Source organism: Podarcis tiliguerta, assembly GCF_965153285.1.
Source record: "Podarcis tiliguerta genome assembly, chromosome: 10".
Classification (NCBI taxonomy): domain Eukaryota; kingdom Metazoa; phylum Chordata; class Lepidosauria; order Squamata; family Lacertidae; genus Podarcis; species Podarcis tiliguerta.
In genome coordinates, this window is record NC_139543.1 from 12,062,690 (window position 1) to 12,083,216 (window position 20,527).

The 20,527-nt window shown below is 42.5% G+C and overlaps 1 protein-coding gene across 9 annotated transcripts in view; it reads left to right on the forward strand.

Moving 5' to 3' along the window:
• TAFA5 (TAFA chemokine like family member 5) overlaps nt 1-20,527 on the forward strand; it is a 338,814-nt gene that overhangs the window by 296,437 nt on the left and 21,850 nt on the right. For 4 of the 9 annotated variants that reach the window (XM_083400124.1, XM_083400126.1, XM_083400125.1 and 1 more), the window contains one exon: nt 15,304-15,350. The exons of the other annotated variants lie outside the window; for them this stretch is intronic. In XM_083400124.1, the coding sequence (XP_083256250.1) occupies nt 15,304-15,350 (47 nt within the window). The remainder of the gene's footprint in view (nt 1-15,303; nt 15,351-20,527) is intronic. 9 annotated transcript variants of the gene reach the window in all.

Below are 20,527 nucleotides of genomic sequence, written 5' to 3' on the forward strand. Positions count from 1 at the left end.
AGTGGAAAACACGTGTCAGCTCTTCTTGCAAAATCTGTAAATTATAGCAACAATAAAACGATTTCTTAAGCATATTTTCCAGCTTAGTATTCACCACTGTTTTATTTGATGTGGCACTTCAAAATGCTCTTTCATTTCTGGATTAAAATAATAGGATAACAGCAGCTTTTGGCTACCTGACAAAAATTTTAAATGTGCAACAGCCCGATTGATTGTCGCACTTGCCCATATCTTTAATTCCAGGAAGAGTCAAGTCTTCCTTTTTCTTATGTTACAAGGATTTCCCCAACTCAACTAAATATAGGTAAGAGTATTCCGTTTGCTGCTCTGAAGTAGTTGTAGCTCTGGTGCTGTTAATGCCAGGCTATTTAAATCAGTCTGCTCTCAAGAGTTGTATAACTGGGAGCCTAGGGACCCTTTAATACTGCAGTACCACTGGGCCCATCACCTCCTGGCAAATAGAAGGGGAAGAAATTGAGGCAGTGAGAGATTTTACTTTCTTGGGCTCCATGATCACTGCAGATGGTGACAGTAGTCACGAAATTAAAAGACGCCTGCTCCTTGGGAGAAAGGCGATGGCAAACCTAGACAGCATCATACAAAGCAGAGACATCACCTTACCAACAAAGGTCCGTATAGTTAAAGCCATGGTTTTCCCAGCAGTGATGTATGGAAGTGAGAGCTGGACCATAAAGAAGGCTGATCGCCGAAGAATTGATGCTTTTGAATTATGGTGCTGGAGGAGACTCTTGAGAGTCCCATGGACTGCAAGAAGATCAAACGTATCCATTCTGAAGGAAATCAGCCCTGAGTGCTCACTGGAAGGACAGATCGTGAAGCTGAGGCTCCAATACTTTGGCCACCTCATGAGAAGAGAAGACTCCCTGGAAAAGACCCTGATGTTGGGAAAGATGGAGGGCACAAGGAGAAGGGGACGACAGAGGACGAGATGGTTGGACAGTGTTCTCGAAGCTACAAACACGAGTCTGACCAAACTGCGGGAGGCAGTGGAAGACAGGAGTGCCTGGCGTGCTCTGGTCCATAGGGTCACGAAGAGTCGGCCACGACTAAACGACTAAACAACAACCAGTGAAGTACCAGTACTGGCTGGTACTACAGCATCCCTAGGATCCACATAAGCAGGTCTGAACTTTGCTTTGCAGAGGAGGAGTGGGGTGGGGGGGTCAAATAGTATCTTGTGGTCATGCCTTAAATGTCCTCATTTGTTAATACTTTTTTTCCTGAACATATGTAATATCTGCATTCATCAAGCAGAGCAGAGAGAACAAAAAAATTCAGGAGTGAAGTCCTTTCCCCCCAAAAAAGCATAAACTACAATTAACAATGACAGCATGTAATAATTCATTATATGTCTTTAGCAAGAAAATAATATCTTTAGCAAGAAAATAAGAAGGGAGAATAGAATGAAGTCATTTCAGAAAATAAACTGTGAGCGAAAGCCAAGCTGTCCAAGCCTTGAAAACAAAAACAAAGAACAGTCTTTGAAATTCTATGGTGCAAGACCTCTGCAAGCTATTTCAGATTTTAGATCCAATGTTCCGCATGATCTTCTGCAATCTGAATATTTTATTAAGTGTGATCACCTTTGACACAAAAATCCACTTTGATCCTTCCAAACATTCACTTAGCTACTGACAGAAAGCTTTTTGAATATTAACTTGGTTGTAGACCATTTGTTCAGCACTGATAGCGGCAGTAGAACATCTTAGAAGCTGAGGCCCAAGGATCTAACTGCTGGTGTAGAGGTGGTGTAGGACGTCGATGAACAATCACTGGATTCCATAGCTGATCTACACATTTCAATTACATTTAATTAACAAGCTACCAATTCCTGTAGCTCACAGTGTTGCACCTCTCAGTGCTGTCTCCTTCCAACATTCAGAATTGCCAACAAAGAATATTTGCAATACCAATATGCATTTTCTCTTCTCTTCCAATTGGTTCAAATGGTCCAGGAACCCATACAGGATATCAGTCTCTGACAATCTTTGAAAATTCCAGTGTGCAGAAGCACAGTCCTAGAGAGAAAATTTGAGTGGGCATAATTATTTCCTAACCTTTATTAGGTTATTCTATTTAAGCCCTGCAGTTCAAGGTTTCAAGTAAGTGCCCTACAAAATAATAACCCACATTCTCAAAGCAACACAACTATTGGCACAAGGTGACTCTATACGTTTTGTAAGATTACTCTTAAATGGAAATTAATTTACTAAGTAGAAACTCTTAGGAAGGTTAGTTGAAGGGAAAGCGATTAAAAACAGAGAAATGTGTCAACATGGAGCCTAAAAAAATGAAGATCCTTTTCTCTGAACATGAACGACTTTACAAATCTGAGAAATTTTCTTACTCCAATTACCGATATATATATATATATATATTAAATTGTAATGAATGTATGGAGATTATTGTCCTGTTAAGCCATGGCTAAGTGTTTACAGAGATAAACTAAAGCAAGCCTTGTCCTTACATGCCCCCCTCCAACTGCTGCCCCTGCTCAGCCAGAAGCACCTTGTTTTGAATGCTAAACTTTCCCAAACCATAAAGGTAAAGGGACCCCTGACCATTAGGTCCAGTCCTGACCGACTCTGGGGTTGCAGCGCTCATCTTGCTTTATTGGCCGAGGGTGCCGGCGTTTGTCCGCAGACAGCTTCCAGGTCATGTGGCCAGCATGACTCTGGCGAACCAGAGCAGCGCACGGAAATGCCGTTTACCTTCCTGCCGGAGCGGTACCTATTTATCTACTTGCACTTTGACGTGCGTTCGAACTGCTAGGTTGGCAGGAGGTGGGACCGAGCAATGGGAGCTCACCCCTTTCCGGGGATTCAAACCGCCGACCTTCTGATTGGCAAGTCCTAGGCTCTGTGGTTTAACCCACAGTGCCACCCACATCCTTTTACCAAACCATAATTTGTATCAAATAGGTTAGTGGAAACAAACTTGCTTCAAACCATGGCTATGAGCAGAGAGCTTGTTTTTGCTAACCATGGTTAAGACTGACAGTAGTTTAGGGTTTGGGCCTGATGCTAAACAGTGGTAAATGTAAAACAAATGTGAAAGCTTCTTATCTGCTCTGACTACACGAGAAAAAGTGAGAGGTTGGGAAGAGTCAGGGAGGAAAGCCAGAGGCAACCATTTTTCCAGGACAGGTTTATTCACCTTTAGGCCTTTTCTGTACATCCTTGTTTACCCTGCTTCAAGTTGTCCATGATTTGAAATTTCTGCTTCTTTCCCAAAAAGTTTGTGCATATTGGTGCAATTAAATTTTTAATGTAACTCAACTGCATTACATTAGGTTTGTTTGTGGCACAAACTCTCCCGTAGACAATTAAAACAATATAGATAGTTGCTGCATTTGCAGAGTATAGACAAAAGCTCTTTTCTATCCTCTGCAGTTACACAGCTAGCACAGGGAATTTATTTAGCTAACCAAGCGCAGCTCCAGAGCTGTGCTGACATAGGGATCTATGCAGGTGCAAAAACAAGAGGATAAATATATATAAGCAACAATAATGTCCAGCATCATTAGAAACAGACTCCAATGAAAACTAAATGCTTGCCAAATGGAAAAACAAATGCATTTTAAAGCATCTGATAAATTATTGCAGGCAGGGAGGAAAATAAAACTATTAAAATGTAATTCGGAATGTAATTAAAATGTACATTGTTGCAGACTACCAGTGCTAAATTGAGTAATTTAACTAAGGAAGCAAGTAAAGATGATGGATTTTTTTGTGGCATTCTCCCTTCAGTCTAAACATTAAGAAGTTCTTCTCTCAGTTACATTGATGTAATATGGAATACATATATTTAGCTAGCATTCCACAGGCAAAAAGCAACAATACCATGAAGCCAACCCACACCGTATTAATTGGTTTAAGATGCCTCATTATTTTCACATAAAGTATATTTTGGCATGCTTTTAGAAAACAATCTAGGGTAATCTCTTTACATCTCGCTCTGAAAAGCTGGTGGTTGCTAGAGCACGTTCTCCAATAATATTAATATATAGAACAGGGCCTCTCAGCCATATTAACTCTTGCAATGTCAGGGAAAATACTCTCTTTAACACCTCTCTTCTTGCCATTACTCTGACCTCAATAGTGTGACCCATTTGATTCACTGGCCCACTTCAGGCAATGATAACTCATTTTTTAAAAGCCAAGAGGAGGTAAGGTAAAGGTAAAGGACCCCATGGCAGTTAAGTCCAGTCAAAATTGACTATGGGGTTGTGGCGCTCATCTCGCTTCAGGCTGAGGGAGCCGGCATTTCTCCTTCAGACAACTTCCGAGTCGTGTGGCCAGCATGACTAAACCGCTTCTGGTGCAACAGGACACTGTGACAAGTGCCAGAGTGCGTGGAAACACCATTTACCTTCCCACCACAGTGGTACCTATTTATCTACTTGCGCTGGTGTGCTTTCGAACTGCTAGGTTGGCAGAAGCTGGGACAAGCAATGGGGGCTCACCCCATCATGGGAATTCGAACCACCGACCTTCCGATCAGCAAGCCCAAGAGGCTCATTGGTTTAGACCACAGCGCCACCTGCTCCCATCCTTTTGCTCCTCCCTCCACAGCCTAATTAACTCTAGTTCTTTCTTTCATCAGAAAGACTAGTTCCAAAGCTGGTAACAATGGTTTTCTGGTAAGACTTTGGTTTGTTAGGGACGTCGTGATTTACTCATGGCTCATGTGAACAGAGCTGTATCCTGTTCCTTTGCTCCGACAAAATGATCATTTGTATATTGGCTCGTTGAGATGTTATAATCTAAAGCGAGCCACAGAGAGCCATTGCAAAGGTAAATGAATGTGTACATGAAACCACCATAAATTGATCACCACAGCGCATTTCCATCAGCAGTCCATTAAATCATAACTACATTTACAAGACCGTTCGTGGTTATTTTTAAAACATTTGCTCATTATGAACATCAAGGATACTTTAAAAATATAGCAATAACTATCTTTGAAGTCATGTTCATTCAGGGAGTGAGAAAGTATTTTGGCACAGTTCCCAGAGCACTGCAGAGTTAGTTGGTGTGTAAGACATTGTCCCATGGGGAGAAATTGTAAGGCTGAATCACTGTGTTTTAATTCTTAGCCATTGTTCTTGCATGGTCAAGGGGACACATGGCAGTAGTGCTCCTATTTATTACTTACTGCTATAGCCATTGGCAGTGAGCCCATTTCCATTAGTCATCAATACTCAATGCTTTTAAGCTGTTATTTTAAGTCGAGTACCAACTTAACCAAACAATGAGTCTATACCAAGCCTCAACAGTAAATCGACGTAGCCAAAGTGGATGGTCACTGACTTGCTCAAAGAGATCTTTGAACAATTTAACGCCACGTCATTAAACTATGGAATTTGCAATCACAAGGTGATGTGATGGCATTTAAAGATAACTTTTAAAAAGGGGTATTAGACTAATCAGTGAAAGATACGTCTATCAATGGCTGCTAGTCATGGTAGCTATATACTACCTCTGGGAAAGAAGAGTTGGAGAGGGCTAGTACCCTTCTTGGTTTCCTTAGATACAGCTTGGTCAGCCACTGTTGGAAGATGGATGGCGGCTAACGGATTGAGGTTGAATCCTGACAAGACAGAAGTACTGGGGGGACAGGGGGCGGGCGGGTGTGGAGGACTCCCTGGTCCTGAATGGGACAACTGTGCTCCTGAAGGAGCAGCTGCGCAGCCTGGGAGTCATTTTGGACTCACAGCTGTCCATGGAGGGGCAGGTCAATTCTGTGGCCAGGGCAGCTGTCTACCAGCTCCATCTGGTACGCAGGCTGAGACCCTACCTGCCCGCAGACTGTCTCACCAGAGTGGTGCATGCTCTAGTTATCTCCCTCTTGGACTATTGCAATGCGCTCTGTGTGGGGCTACCTTAAAAGGTGACCCAGAAACTACAACTAATCCAGAATGCGGCAGCTAAACTGGTGACTGGGAGCAGCCACCGAGACGACATAACACCGGTCTTGAAAGACCTACATTGTCTCCCAGTATGTTTCCGAGCACAATTCAAAGTCTTGGTGCTGAGCTTTAAAGCCCTCAACGGCCTCGGTCCAGTATACCTGAAGGAGCGTCTCCACCCCCATTGTTCAACCCAGACACTGAGGTCCAGCTCCGAGGGCCTTCTGGTGGTTCCCTCACTGCGAAAAATGAGGTTACAGGGAACCAGGCAGAGGGCCTTCTTGGTAGTGGTGCCTGCCCTGTGGAACACCTTCCCATCAGATGTCAAGAAAATAAACAATTATCTGACTTTTAGAAGACATCTGAAGACAGCCCTGTTTAGGGAAGTTTTTAATGACTGATGTTTTAATGTATTTTTAACCTTCTGTTGGAAGCTGCCCAGAGTGGCTGGGGAAGCCCAGCCAGAAGGGCAGGGTATAAATAATAAATTATTAATATTAATATTAATATTATTCTTATTATCCATGTGAGAAGGAGGGTGCTGGATGAAACAGGGTTTGGTATCATCCAGAAAGCATGTGTTATGTCCAAGACAGGCAACTATTGTAACCACATAAAATACATTAAATACTGAAACATTTCTGATTAGCTAGGAACATATTTCTTATATAAGGCTCGATTATGAAACCCATTTCTTGATTTTGGAAAAGTAGCAGTTCTAGTCTGCTGTGCTGTGGATTTTATTAAAGTGTAAAGTGAAGAAGTGGGGAAAAAAGAGAGCAATGCCTTTGACTGACTGCAACTTTTTCAGAAATCTTAAGTGGAAAGCAAAAAAAACAACAAAGCCTCAAAACGCTTCTGAAAAATAGGGAAGTGTCATAATATAATAAATTTGCTGCTACATTTTGGTTAAAACCTTCAGCAACACAAAAGCCTGTGTAGTTTTTTCTTCTTAACACAACATCTCCTGAAATAGGTGAACAAGATGTTATACTATAATTCCATCTAACAGAAAATTGAGGTGGCTGAATGCTGAATGCTTAGGAAGGGCCAGTGAGAAATAAGAGGGGAGTAATTAGAAAGTTTGGATAATGACACACAGAAGTACAAAGCATTTTTTAAAACCCAGAAACCCAATTAGGACTGAACATTCTTAGCAGCACCAAGAAGCCATGAATTACTAAGTGTCAGTTGGAAAAGAAAATCAGAAATGGAGAAACTTGAACTTTCCAGCTTGAACCCCTTAATTTATAGTATGCTGGGGGGGCACTAGGGGCACATTGGAAGATGGCTGACAATAACATCTCTCCGACCCACACGAGGTAATTAAGAGGCTGTGATGGGAGTATGCAGCCTCCCTGCCCCCCCCCCAAGGAGATGGGGGGGACTGTTCTTGCCTGCTGTGTCCACATATACCACCCCCGAACTTGAGGGGGTGGGGGCACTAGGCAGAAAGCCCTTGTGTGGACTTCGGTTCTCCTGGACGCTGTCTCTGATTCGCGCCACTAGCTGCAGCAACTTCAAAAGAAAGAATTAGAAAGAAGCACATGCACATATTTCAAGGAAGAATGGGGAGTAAAGACTGCTAATTGAAGAGATCTCTGATAAAGAAGACGGGTCGGATAAACAGGAGTATATCATGAGAAGACACACCAAGGCTCGGTATGTCGGCAACGGTACTGGATGGGGGGGGACTTTCTTTTCTTTCTTTTATGTGATTAACCAACCCCCCCCCCCAATTCAGAAATGCCGCTTAAATGACCTAATCTGGATGATTTAAGACTGTGTGGAGATAATTTTTAACCAAAAGCATGTTTTAAGGAGATCGTGGAAAGTACAAGAGCTTTGGGATGACACAGTAAAAAACAGCGCCGCCATTTTGGCAAGTTCTGTCGAAAGACTTATGTCTGGGAGGAGGAATGAATTTATTTTCATACAGCAGGCGAACCTCCTCAGAGGACAAAAGAAGGCGACAGATTTGCGAAGATTAATGATGGAAAGAGTGCTTTTATTTATGGAAGTGATGATACATCTCGATAAGGTTATTGGACGAACGGAAAAATTCACACAGGATTACAATTTGTGTTTACCTGCTTAAGGAGATTATTAGAAGAGATCACAAAGAAAAAAGAAAAATCTATGAAAATAACAAGAGGAGATGTGGAAACAGCAAGATAGGACTGAATAGAATTGTGAACATTATTTGGACAGATTTGTGGACATTAATGCAGCAGCAAGAAGATGATTGGAATCCCCTTCGGAACTTGAAATATGGGTACCCCCAACAAAAATTTAAAATTCGGCTTTGTAATTTGGAATTTATGTGATGGGATTTGATTTGATTTGATTGGTCGGTTAATAAAAATTATTATATATATATATATATATATATATATATATATATATATATAGTATGCTGGAGAAAAGCATGGTTAGCTTGCTCTGAATCTGAACAGAGGCACTTTATTGGCGTTTGATGGTGCGCTGCAAAATTTTGGTGCAGATTCCATTTATTCCAAATAGTGCAGGAACCATAACTGAACATGAGACACAACTGATAAAGTAAAACTCTACAGTTGTTCTTTCTTGACACATTTATTTCCGAAGAAAGATGGTACTGCCTTTTGCTGTTTTAGATGTCAGTAGGACATTTGACCAGGCATATCATTTCATTTTAATTTTCTTTCCAAATTTGTTGAGAGCCCAACCAAGCAGTGTTTTCGAGCCTTAAAAAGAGTGGTGTTTTACCTGAAGCACACACTGCATTACAGGTTACATTTTAGGGTGCGCAATGACACAGGTTTTGATATCTTTTGTGCTGCATCTCAAGCATCTGAGCAATTCAAATATAAAGGTGTGTCCGGTTTTGTTTACAGGTACAGTGAATGCCCATTTGAGTGGAAATCACGCAGACAGAACATAATTTGTCTGTCAGACACAGAAAGCGAGCTTTGTGCATGCTCTCAAGCTATTGGAGATATGAATGTTTTTTTGCAGTTGTTTGCCAACCTAAAAATAAGAGTAAAATTCCCAATACCCATGCCCATTGATTCCCAAAGTGGGATAGCCATTTTGACATCAGAGAGCAATACACGACCTACCAGAACATTACTGTTACGTTTGGAGTTTGCAAAACAAATGTTTAACGATAAAATCGTTAATTTTGAATACATAGCTGGACTAGAGCAAATTGCTGATATCTTCACAAAGGCTTTGCCAACAGCTATGCATCTTAAACATACACAGAAAATGCTAGATGTTTCTGCTATGCAATATTGACCAGCAGGGGGTTGCTGGTTTTTCCAGCTAGTTGCTGGTCAATAATGCTACTCAGAAACCAGGTTGGTTTCAGAGGTATATGCTTGCAGTTTGACCTGCTTAGCTGCAAACCTGTGGTCTCTTGACTTTTTGCCTAATTAAAAGGGGAGTTACTTTCTGCACCGGGTGCGGGAAGGGATGTGATAGGATAATTGGTTAATTGAAACTGTATTTAGTTTGACCAAATGTCTTGCAAGTTGCTGGTGGGGAGGAGTATTGGCTTGCAGTGTTTGGTGGTTATGTTTTCAAAAATAAAACTTAAGAAAAGATATTGTGGACAGCTTTTTATTTCTATGCTCCATTCGCTTTGCACACTCTGTGTTGATGAAGAAGTTTAACAGGGACACCAAATTACCTAATATGACTAATAAAACACTCATAAAGCCACTGTTGATATATACTCTTCATTCATCCATTGCCTTCCTCTCTGTTTTCATCATCAAGCACAAGCACTTATTTCAGTCTTTCTCAACCTGTGGGTCCCCAGATGTTATTGAACTACAACTCCCATCACCCCTAGGTAGCAAGGCCAGAGCTCAGGGATGGTGGGAATTGTAGTCCAACAACATCTGGGGACCCACAGGTTGAGAACCGCCTTGCTACATATGTAGATGTGATTTTGCTTTTTATTGAGAAGTGTTTTCCTCTTCCATCAGACCAATGAAGATAGCTAGAAGGCAATGCCTTTGTGGTTTAATATACATATACTTTACTGCATCCTGTAGTGGTTTGGAGAATACTGCCATCAACTGTTTTTGTCATCATCTTACTGATAAAAGCAGCCTTTATACCTAACTTTGAGCTATCGATTAAATTTAAACCAGACCAATTGAAACTGGATCACTCATAGATGTTAAAGACTCCCAAATCCTGCTGATCAAGGCATTGTGCATTTGCCATTTAACTTGCTCGATCTTCTTTTGCCCTGAGGGAGGGAAAGTGGAGTTTTTAGAATTCTGCCTTGCTTGGAATAACAGGAAAGGACAAAAAGTAAAAAGGGCACGGGCTCCATTTCCTCCAAGGCAGGTGAGGGAATCAATAGTGTCCATTTCACTTACTTTTTTGCCTTTTCCTGCCGTGCCAGGGTAGACAAGAGGTAAACTAATGAGCTCTGGTAATCTAATGTGATTCAGAGTTTGGGTTATCTAATCTCATTGGCTGGGATCAAAAGAGCTGCTGCATTTGGATGCTCCTTTCAGTTTTAAAAGTGCTTTGCATTTTGGAATTAAAGGCAGCTGTTCCTCCAAGCCCCTTGGGCATGCAAAATGAATCACGTGGTTCTTTGTACCTCAGTCATAATGTTTTGCACAATAGTTTCTTATTGTATTCCTATTTGCTCCTTAACCTCATCCTTTTTTTCTATGCAGAACTGAAGCTTTTTAAATCTGCAGGTTCATAGGTTTTCTTTGAAGTACAAATGGCAATTACTGCTTATTAGAGGCTGCAGGTTCCTATAATTTTTATGAAAAAAACAAATCCTTAGGGTGGTATCCGATTAAGTCAAACTCAAGAGTAGGCCCACTGAAAACAATTGACAAGTTACTTGCATCTATTGATATCAACTGAGTATGCCTAATGTTGGCTATCACCCTTAATAAGCTTTATTTTTATGGATAGATCATCATACACAGGAACACATACATTTTACTAGACTTTTATCCAGGGCTATCACCCTTAATAAGCTTTATTTTTATGGATAGATAATCATACACAGGAACATATACATTTTTCTAGACTTTTCTCCAGTACAGTGGACTCTCCGGATATGAACTTAATTAGTTCCAGGGGTCCGTACATACCCTGAAAAGTTCACAACATGAGGTGCCGCTTCTGTGCACATGCACGGTGCAATAGAACACTTATGCGCATGCGTGAAGCATGCAGAGCACTTATGCGCATGTGCACGCAGTGAAACCTGGAAGTATATGTTAGTTTCTGTTTTGCCACTGAGCAGTTGCTTAGAGTTACAGGACTCTGTTTACATTCCGGAGACCTTCCAGGCTGTTGGAAGTCTCACGGGAGTCAGGAGACAGGATGTGACGTTAGTGGTTTCCCGTTTCCTTTGTTCCTTTGTTTCAGTTGCTCTCTGCTTTCATAGAGAGAGGATGTGTTTTTTGTCTGCGTAGTTAGGATAATAAAACTCTTTGCAATGTAGCCCAAACCTCTCGTCTCTTTCCTGTGCTGGAAACTCTGCTGAATGGAATGTGCCTTGGAGCCTTATCAAAGGCCCAGGTCATTAATCACATCGGGAGGTGATTCCGAAGGACTCGGGGGAAGAAAATGAGCTTTATCAGCTTGGCCGAGTGGAGATCCCGACAGCATACACTTCCAGGTTTGCTGTTTTCGCAACCCAAAAGTTACATTACCCGAAGGTTACGTAGCCTGACGGTCCACTGTACATTTCTCCTCTAGAGTTTTGGTCCAAATCATATGGAGGACAAGCTGGTTGGAGAAGACTGCCTCATACAAAGTTAGTCCATTGGTCTATCCAAATCAGTAATTATTTTTACCAGCCAACTTTGCCCCAAACCCAAGATGAAGACTCAGCAGCGGGTACTGGTAGGAAGGTTATATTTATTAAAACATAACAAGGAAAACATGTAAAAGTCTCAAACGCATGTGTGGGCAGGTAAAACTTAACAGGCAGTTATCAAATATCCTGCCTGAGGCTAGATGAATTCCATCCCCCAAGCTAGTGTGATGGAAGTCAAATAATAATAATAATAATAATAATAATAATAATAATAATAATAATAAAATTTATTTATTCCCCACCCTCCCCAGCCAGAGCCAGGCTCAGGGCGGCTAACACCTGTAAAATGACAGTAAAAACATAATGGGGGGGACGGGACCCCAATTTAAAATACAGGTTAAAATGCAATTTAAAATGCAGCCTCATTTTAAAAGTAGCCCATAGATCAAAACCATAAGGGGAGGGAAGCACAGGGGTCAGACTGAGTCTAAACCAAAGGCCAGGCGGAACAGCTCTGTCTTGCAGGCCCCATGGAAAGATGAGTAGAATGCGTTCTTTTATTTAAAATGCATCTCTCGGCTATTTGTGGGTCATAGGAATTCATTCATTTTTTCTCCCAAAATATAGTCCGGTCCCCCACAAGGTCGGAGGGACAGTGGACTGGCCCCCTGCTCAAAAAGTTTGCTGACCCCTGGCATAGTGTATGTGCCCAGTTTTTGTTTCAGTGTCACGTGGATAGGTTATGTATGTATGTATGTATGTTGGTGGTGTGAGAGGTTGGAGAGCCCAGAACATGGTTGGTTGCATTCAGTTGATTGCAGTGAGTTGTTGTTGTTGTTGTTGTTGTTGTTGTTGTTGTTTTGTGTGTGTAGGGGAGGGGGGTTGTTGGGTCAAATTAGTCATATCAATTTGTATGCTGTCGGGGGGGTGTGAGTGTCAGGTCATTGTCTTGTTGGGCTGAATATGTAATAAAGGGGAGCCACACCGGGGTGAAGGCATCCTCTTTTGTTTGTCCCTGTACTTATTTCAATTTGTTTGTAAGCTTTTCTAGTAGAGCTTTTGCCCCATACATTTTGGTACCGGGTCCATGTTCACTCCTGATAGGTCCCTCCAGTGTCTAGTTATGGCACTCCTCACTGCTGAGAGTAAGTGGGTTCTGAGTTATTTGTAATGTGAGTGTGCATTGTTGTCTCAGAAGATATTTAATAGAGCCAGTTCTGGAGCTTCTTCTAATACAGCTTCTGTTATTTTGCAGATCTCTTATAGGACTGATGAATATGTAATGTCTTGTTATGTTTGTATATATGTTGGAAGCCGCCCAGAGCGGCTGGGGCCACCCAGTCAGATGGGTGGGGTATAAATAATAAAATTATTACGGAATAGGGCGTCCCTATTTTCATCAGAAAAAATGTTGGCGGGCATGTTGTAAGGCAGTATAGATCCTGTGGCGTAAAGGCAGGGCCAAGCTAGATGTAATGGGGGCATTTTCCAATGCTTACATATGGAACCAACCCATTCGGTAAGAAAAAAAAAGGTAAGAAAGAAAGGGCAAGGGGAACCACAGGAATGAAAAGTACATGTCCCCTCCTTCTCTGACTGGTGGCTTATCTCACCCATGGCTCTGCTTTTCAGTCCCAAATGCGCCTCTGCCTTGGGTAGAAGAGCTGTGGGTAACTAGGAGCTTTTCCACACATCTGCTTGTTACGTGCCTAGAGAGGTTTTTTTCATTCGCCCCACTGCTTTCCCTAGGGAAAACACACTTCTTGCCACTGAATTGGAGCAAACTTCAATCCACCCAAAAACAGATTCAGCAGTAAATGGTGGGTTTCCCCTGGGGGGGGGGGTGGAAGAAGTGTGGGTGAGGTGTAAGCAGAGACAGAGGAAGCCACTCAGGCGCCTGGGGCTTTGCGCCCAGGGGTGGGGCACTCCGCGGGGCCTCCAGAGTCTGCCTGCCTCCCCCCACTCAGCCTCCCTAAAGCTGGGGGGAGGCAACGGGCAGGCCGTTTGGGCAGCGTGGAGCCTGCACAGTCCTGAAAGATCTTCATTGGCTCCCAGTACGTTTCTGAGCACAATTCAAAGTGTTGGTGCCGACTTTTATAGCTCTAAGCAGCCTCGGTCCTGTATACCTGAAGGAGCGTCTCCACCCCCATTATCCAGCCCGGACACTGAGGTACAGCACCGAGGGCCTTCTGGCGGTTCCCTTATTGCGAGAAGTGAGGTTACAGGGAACCAGGCAGAGGGCCTTCTCGGTGGTGGCAGCCACCCTGTGGAACGCCCTCCCAGCAGATGTCAAGGCAATAAACTATTTTACTTTGAAAAGACAAATGTTTGGGAAGTTTTTAATGTCTGATGCTGTATCGTTTTTAATCTTTTTTTGGAAGCCACCCAGAGTGCATAGCTGTCAACTTTCAGATTTGAAAATAAGGGATCAGCAGCCTCCAAAATGAGGGATCAGCAGCCTCTACTGTCCTGGGGACAGTCTACGGGATATCTAATAATCCGGGATAGCAGCGGGAAACGGTGCTGGAATAAGGGAATTTCCTGCGAAAAAAGGGAAAGTTTACAGCTACGCCAGAGTGGCTGGGGAAACCCAGCCAGATGGGCAGGGTATAAATAATAAATTATTATTATTATTGTCTAAGCCACTGCGTCTTTCACAGGAGAGACGTGTGGCTCGGGCACACTGCAGGCCCTGTGGTGAGTGCTGCCTGGCATTTTGTCACCCACCTCAGTGTTGACACCGCGGGCAGCCCACACCCACCGCACCCCCTTGCTCTGCCCCTGGCTCCCCTCAGTCTTGCTTTTAAAATCTTGTGTTTCCCACACTTTTCTCCATAAGCGATTAGGGCAGTTCCCTGTTGAACCGCACAGAACTGTGGCTGTCTCCTCCAATGTTGACCTGAGCATCTCATTTGAAGTGGGACCAGGAGGGGAGGGGACTGTAAATGCTGTCGCGCCGCGTAAACAGAAAGTAGTATTCCAGCCCACATATTCCGACCGGATCATTCTCTTTTCTCCCTGAGCATATGTCAATACGCAGCACAACAGAGCAGGGAAAGCTAAATAAATAAGTGTGACATGAGGTTTTAGTACAATAACAGCAAGGGAGGAGGCAGGGCACTTCAATTAATAATGGAGCGCAGAGTTCCTGATAGAGCCGTTCTTTAATAATGTTTAAAAGAGGTACAAGGAGCCCTGGGAGAAGCTTTAGAGATAACTGCAATGGGCATTTTGCCCAGTAGTGCCCAGGGGGCACAGCTCCTCCTGCAGAATAAGTTCAAAAAGGAAATGGAAATTGCTTCCTTTGACGAGAATGGGTATCTTTTGAAGCAAGGTTTCAGCCGGCCCCGACGCAGGAATAAAGGTGGCCTGATACCCCACAATACTGAGAAAAGGAGCAGGCAAATTTCCGCTTTTCAGAGTTCTCACCATCAGGATAGGGGTTGTGCCTGTTGGCGATTTGATGGAGATTTAGGCTGCCACACTGAATCTTCCGTAAAAGTTTATTTGAACTAGATGGACGCTCAATGAAAATTAGCTGCTTCTTCCATACACTCGCAATGTTTCTCCTTTTTTCCAGCGTAACTATGATGACAAAAACTTCTCTGAATATAATTGCATTTGGAGGTAAGCAAAATCTAAAGAAAAGAAAAACAACAACACCCAGTTTCAATTCATGTTATATGTTAAAATGAACAACCCTGTAATGAAAATACAGTGGTACCTTGGTTTGCATACGTCTTGGCTTGCATACTTTTTGAATTACAAACAAGTTTAACCAGGAAGTTCGTATCCCAGTTTGCAAACATTTTTGGATTACAACCCTTTTTTTTTTTTTATTACGAACAAATTTTTTGGGGAGGCCCCATTGGCGAATGTGTGCCTTGGGTTACAACTTGTTTTGGTTTACAAACGGACCTCCGGAACCGATTATGATTGTAAACCAAGGTACCACTGTACTAAATTGTGGTGGGAAATCAAATTGCAGGTAGATAGCAGTAGGAGGTTACATATTTTAAGCAGTATACCTGTTGACTGGTTCATATCTTATAAGGAAGTGCAGTTTATAAATACTTAAATAAATAACTACAGTGGGAACATATTTAAGCAGTTGTCATAATGGTTAGAGTGCCAGCCTGGGAGACCTAGGAGTTCAAACCTCACTTGGCCATGAAACTCACTGGGTGGCTGAGGGCCAGTCATTATCGCTTAGCCTAAACTATCTCACAGGGTTGTAATAAGAAATAAATGGCAAGAGAGAGAGCCATGTAAACCACCTTGTGCTCTTTGGGGGAAATGAGGGATAAAAGTACATTAAAACAAATAAATGTATCTGTAATGGTTCTAGGGGTTGCTCGTGCGTAAGTTGCCGCCACTCCTGGCTAGGTTACCTGGTTGAACCCTTTCTGTCTGGACAGCCTCAAGTTTCGTGGCTGCCTCAGTCGCTGGCAGAGTCCGTCAGTGGGCGTTTCTTGAACCTCTTCCAGCATAAAAGCTGTTTGACGCCCAGTCTTCTCCTACTCTCCCTGCGCGGAAGTCTTCTGCGCAGGGTGGGTGTGGGCAGCGGAGTACCCATACTTTCTCCGCTGGTCTCCGGCGAGGAGTCCTGGAGCCACCTCTCCGATTCCCCCATCTGCCCCCCTTCTCCACTGGTGTTACGCTGATTTCCTTCCCCAGCGGATGGGCTCCCTCTCTCCCTGCTGGGACCCTCTCCGACATCCCTCTGGAGCCTTCTCTCCGCCTCCAGCTCCGATGGCAGTTCCCTGACAGTATCTTAACACTAACTTTGCCAGAGTTCTAGTCTCAAAAATCTCAGGTTTATTTTCATCTTGCCTAGCCTAGAAGGGCTGATTCCAGGTTGAGTTCTGGCTCAGCATTTCCAAAGACAAGCAAAGGCCCAGCACCTGAACAGGATAAAGTAATACACATTCTCTCCAACTCAGAGCACAGTACTTACTATTTAAATTCCCCTCGCTACTATTGCTTGGATAAGTTCAAGTCACTGCAGCCTAAGAAAGTTGGAGAGCGCTGTCTGTCATCTGTTTGCTTGCCCATTTTCCATTGTGTCTAATAGCATCTGAGGGGAATTTGTTGTTGTTGTTTAGTCGTGTCTGACTCTTCGTGACCCCATGGACCAGAGCACGCCAGGCACTCCTGTCTTCCACTGCCTCCCACAGTTTAGTCAAACTCATGCTGGTAGCTTCGAGAACACTATCCAACCATCTCGTCCTCTGTCGTCCCCTTCTCCATGTGCCCTCCATCTATCCCAACATCAGGGTCTTTTCCAGGGAGTCTTCTCTTCTCATGAGGTGGCCAAAGTATTGGAGCCTCAGCTTCAGGATCTGTCCCTCCAGTGAGCACTCAGGGCTGATTTCCTTAAGAATGGATAGGTTTGATCTTCTTGCAGTCCATGGGACTCTCAGGAGTCTCCTCCAGCACCATAATTCAAAAGCATGAATTCTTCGGCGATCAGCCTTCTTTGTGGTCCAGCTCTCCCTTCCATACATCAGCTGAATCTTTGAATGTTAAAAGAGAGAGTGGTCCATTTATATATATAAATGCTGTGCATTTTACTTGACAGGGCTGAGCCCTGGTTGCTCTAACAGACCATCCTGGTAGTAGCATTCCTTGATCAGCTTCCCAACACTAGTTCTGTTGGTGCGATTCATAGTTTGCACTTTTCCATTTCTTTTACCTGAGATCCTAGGTTTGTTTTTCCATGGCATACCATCAGTATTCAGAAGTTCAGAATATTGTTGGATTCAGTTGAATTTGTGTGTCATTATGCAAGGGAGATTGGACATTAGTACTGACGCAGTTCCCCAGCTTGTAACCAAGATGGAATATTTCACATTTGACGGTATAAATGCAATTCCAATCATACCCTATATAGGTCATGTTCTATGGTGGAGGTTTGCACAGAAATCCCATTATTTGTGCCCTACTATTAACATATCACCCCGTGTCACAGAGTGACATTTCTTTCAGTGCATGCTCTTGATACCAGCTATCCTCGTAAATGTACTGTAGCTTTCACCCTATCCATATCACGTTTCACAAGTCAGCCCTCATTTCATCTCCTAAATCGTGATAAAATCTATTTGCCAAAGGTGTATCATTTACATTCATTTTGTCTTCTTTTGATTGCATTATGTAGAACACCATGGACACAGTGTTATGTACACACATAATAAAATTACTACTACTGCTAATAATAATAATACCAGGTTTAGAATAATCTTGTGCGTAATATAAAAAATACAAAGGGAGGCATTAAGGAAATCCAAAGGGAAAATATGAAGAACAGAAGATCTGACAAATGGATTATTAAAAACGCGTGAGGCAAATGGTGGAAGTCTTTTTTTAAAAAACAAAACACTTTTTAAGATAGAAAAGGACAAGTTGAGATTATACAATTGAATATAAATATAGATGGGAAATGGCTATGTATAGTGAATACTTATCTACTTTAAAAAAAATTCACCTATGATCCTTTTCTTTTACTTTATTTTTTCTTTGTTCTTTTTTTCCTTTTTTCTGATATCTTATCTTTCATTTCACTCTTTTATTGTGAATAGCATTTTATAGAGGGATAAATAACCGTAAATATGAAAAGAGACAAAGTATTCTCTAATTTTTTTTCCTTGGTTATGTGTATTTTCTTTTTCTTTTGCATTTTCTTTTTGTTGTAAATATGTATGTTTTCTAATTTGTACTTAATAAAAACAAATAAATAAATAATACCAGGCTCATTGCGAATTTTGATTACCTGCAAACCGAGGGTCCTAATCTGCAAATTCCAGCTTTCTGTTGCTGTTCATAGGAGCATAGTATATTTTTTCACCTTCTATGATGTTTTAAAGAAATTATCAGCAGGCTTGTTTGGGGCATGTGCCTTTATGCATGTCTCCCTGTCCAAGGAACAGAAATAATTGGAGAGAATTCAGTTCCAGATGCTATGGGAACCATTTCCTACCGCTACCCTGCCTCTCTTTTGCCAGAGAACGCTCTGCTGCCCTCCAGAATCCTAGGCGTTCAGTTCAGTTTATTGTGTTTATTGTGCAGCCATCACACATAATGAAGTAAGGTGTTAGGTTTGCTGGTAGGAGATGTTATTAGATGATGGAGGCAGGCATTTGCAGATGTTAGCCTTTTTTCAACTGTTCAGTTGGAGCATTCATGAAAGACGAAGCAAAGAGTTCTGCTTAAGGAAATGGCAAACATATGTCCTTATGCAGAACAGGAACAGACCATTGAAAACTGTTGCCAATTGAGAATGAACTGTTGCTACTAGAATAGAAGAACTCATGGCGTCAGTCAGTATAATGACCTATGTTGAGGGTTGATAAATAAGGCATCTCTTCATAACAAAGGTGTGTGGGGAGCGTGCTTTTACTATTTATCAACCTGGATGTAGTTTAAACTCATAAAACTATTTACTTCTGCTTCCATGCTATGTGTCCACAGTTTTAAGTTACTGGCAGGTGAAATGCTTTTAACATTCTTCTTCTATTAAGAAAGATACATAAAGAAAACGAGATTTTCACAGGAACAAGCTGCTTTTTATTACAGCCTTAAAAGTAAAAACAGCATGGCTGTAGGTGGAGAGCATTTCTTGAAAGCTATAGATAATTTGTCAGGCCAGCTGCAGCTCTTGATAGCTATTCAGCCATATCCAAACAGTTTTAAATCGCACCTGCCTTTTTTGTGTGTGAAAGAAGGTAACATGATAAATGTGACTGCTTCTGGTTACTACTGTATCAAAAACGGTTTGATAACCCAGGTTGTTATGGCTAGCCCTAAAATCGTATTCCAAATATGAAGGTTTTATAGCTCTTCTTGACTAGGGCGACCCACAGTTCAGCCCAGGTGGGCAGGACCAATCCAAAATTTAGAACACTTTAGTGTTTGGGTTTCCCCAGTAGTGATGTATGCAAGTGAGAGCTGGACCATAAAGAAGGCTGATCGCCGAAGAATTGATGCTTTTGAATTATGGTGCTGGAGGAGGCTCTTGAGAGTCCCATGGGCTGCAAGAAGATCAAACCTATCCATTCTGAAGGAAATCAGCCCTGAGCGCTCACTGGAAGGACAGATCCTGAAGCTGAGGCTCCAATACTTTGACCACCTCCTGAGAAGAGAAGACTCCCTGGAAAAGACCCTGATGCTGGGAAAGATGGAGGGCACAAGGAGAAGGGGATGACAGAGGACGAGATGGTTGGACAGTGTTCTCGAAGCTACCAGTATGAGTTTCACCAAACTGCGGGAGGCAGCGGAAGACAGGAGTGCCTGGCGTGCTCTGGTCCATGGGGTCACGAAGAGTCGGACACGACTAAACAACTAAACAACAAACATCTGGGAAAATGCGCCAAACTACAGTTCCAGTGGCAACTGCACACAAAACTAAGAGTTCCTAGGCATTGTCGTGGTTGCTCCTGACACTAGGTTTAATTTGTTACAGACAGTTTGAAGTTTCATTATTACACTAGAGTTGTCTTTTATCCTCATCATCATATTCAGGTGCTCAAAGTGCCTCTCATGCATTATCTCCCAGCTCCCAGCTAATAAAACTTGTGTGGATGGCAAATGTATAGCTAAATCACCAGGATTTGTAAGGTACAGTGGAGATTCCCAGCAAGTGAAGTTTTGTGTGCCCCTCGAGGCAACCATCTGCCAGCTACCTGACAGCATTGTTGCGACTGCATGAGATAAGATAGCGTTAGTGTTAAAGCTGAAGATTTTAGTCTTTGGAAGAATTACGTGGATCATATTACTCAAAATTTTCAAATTAACAGATGTGCAAAAGC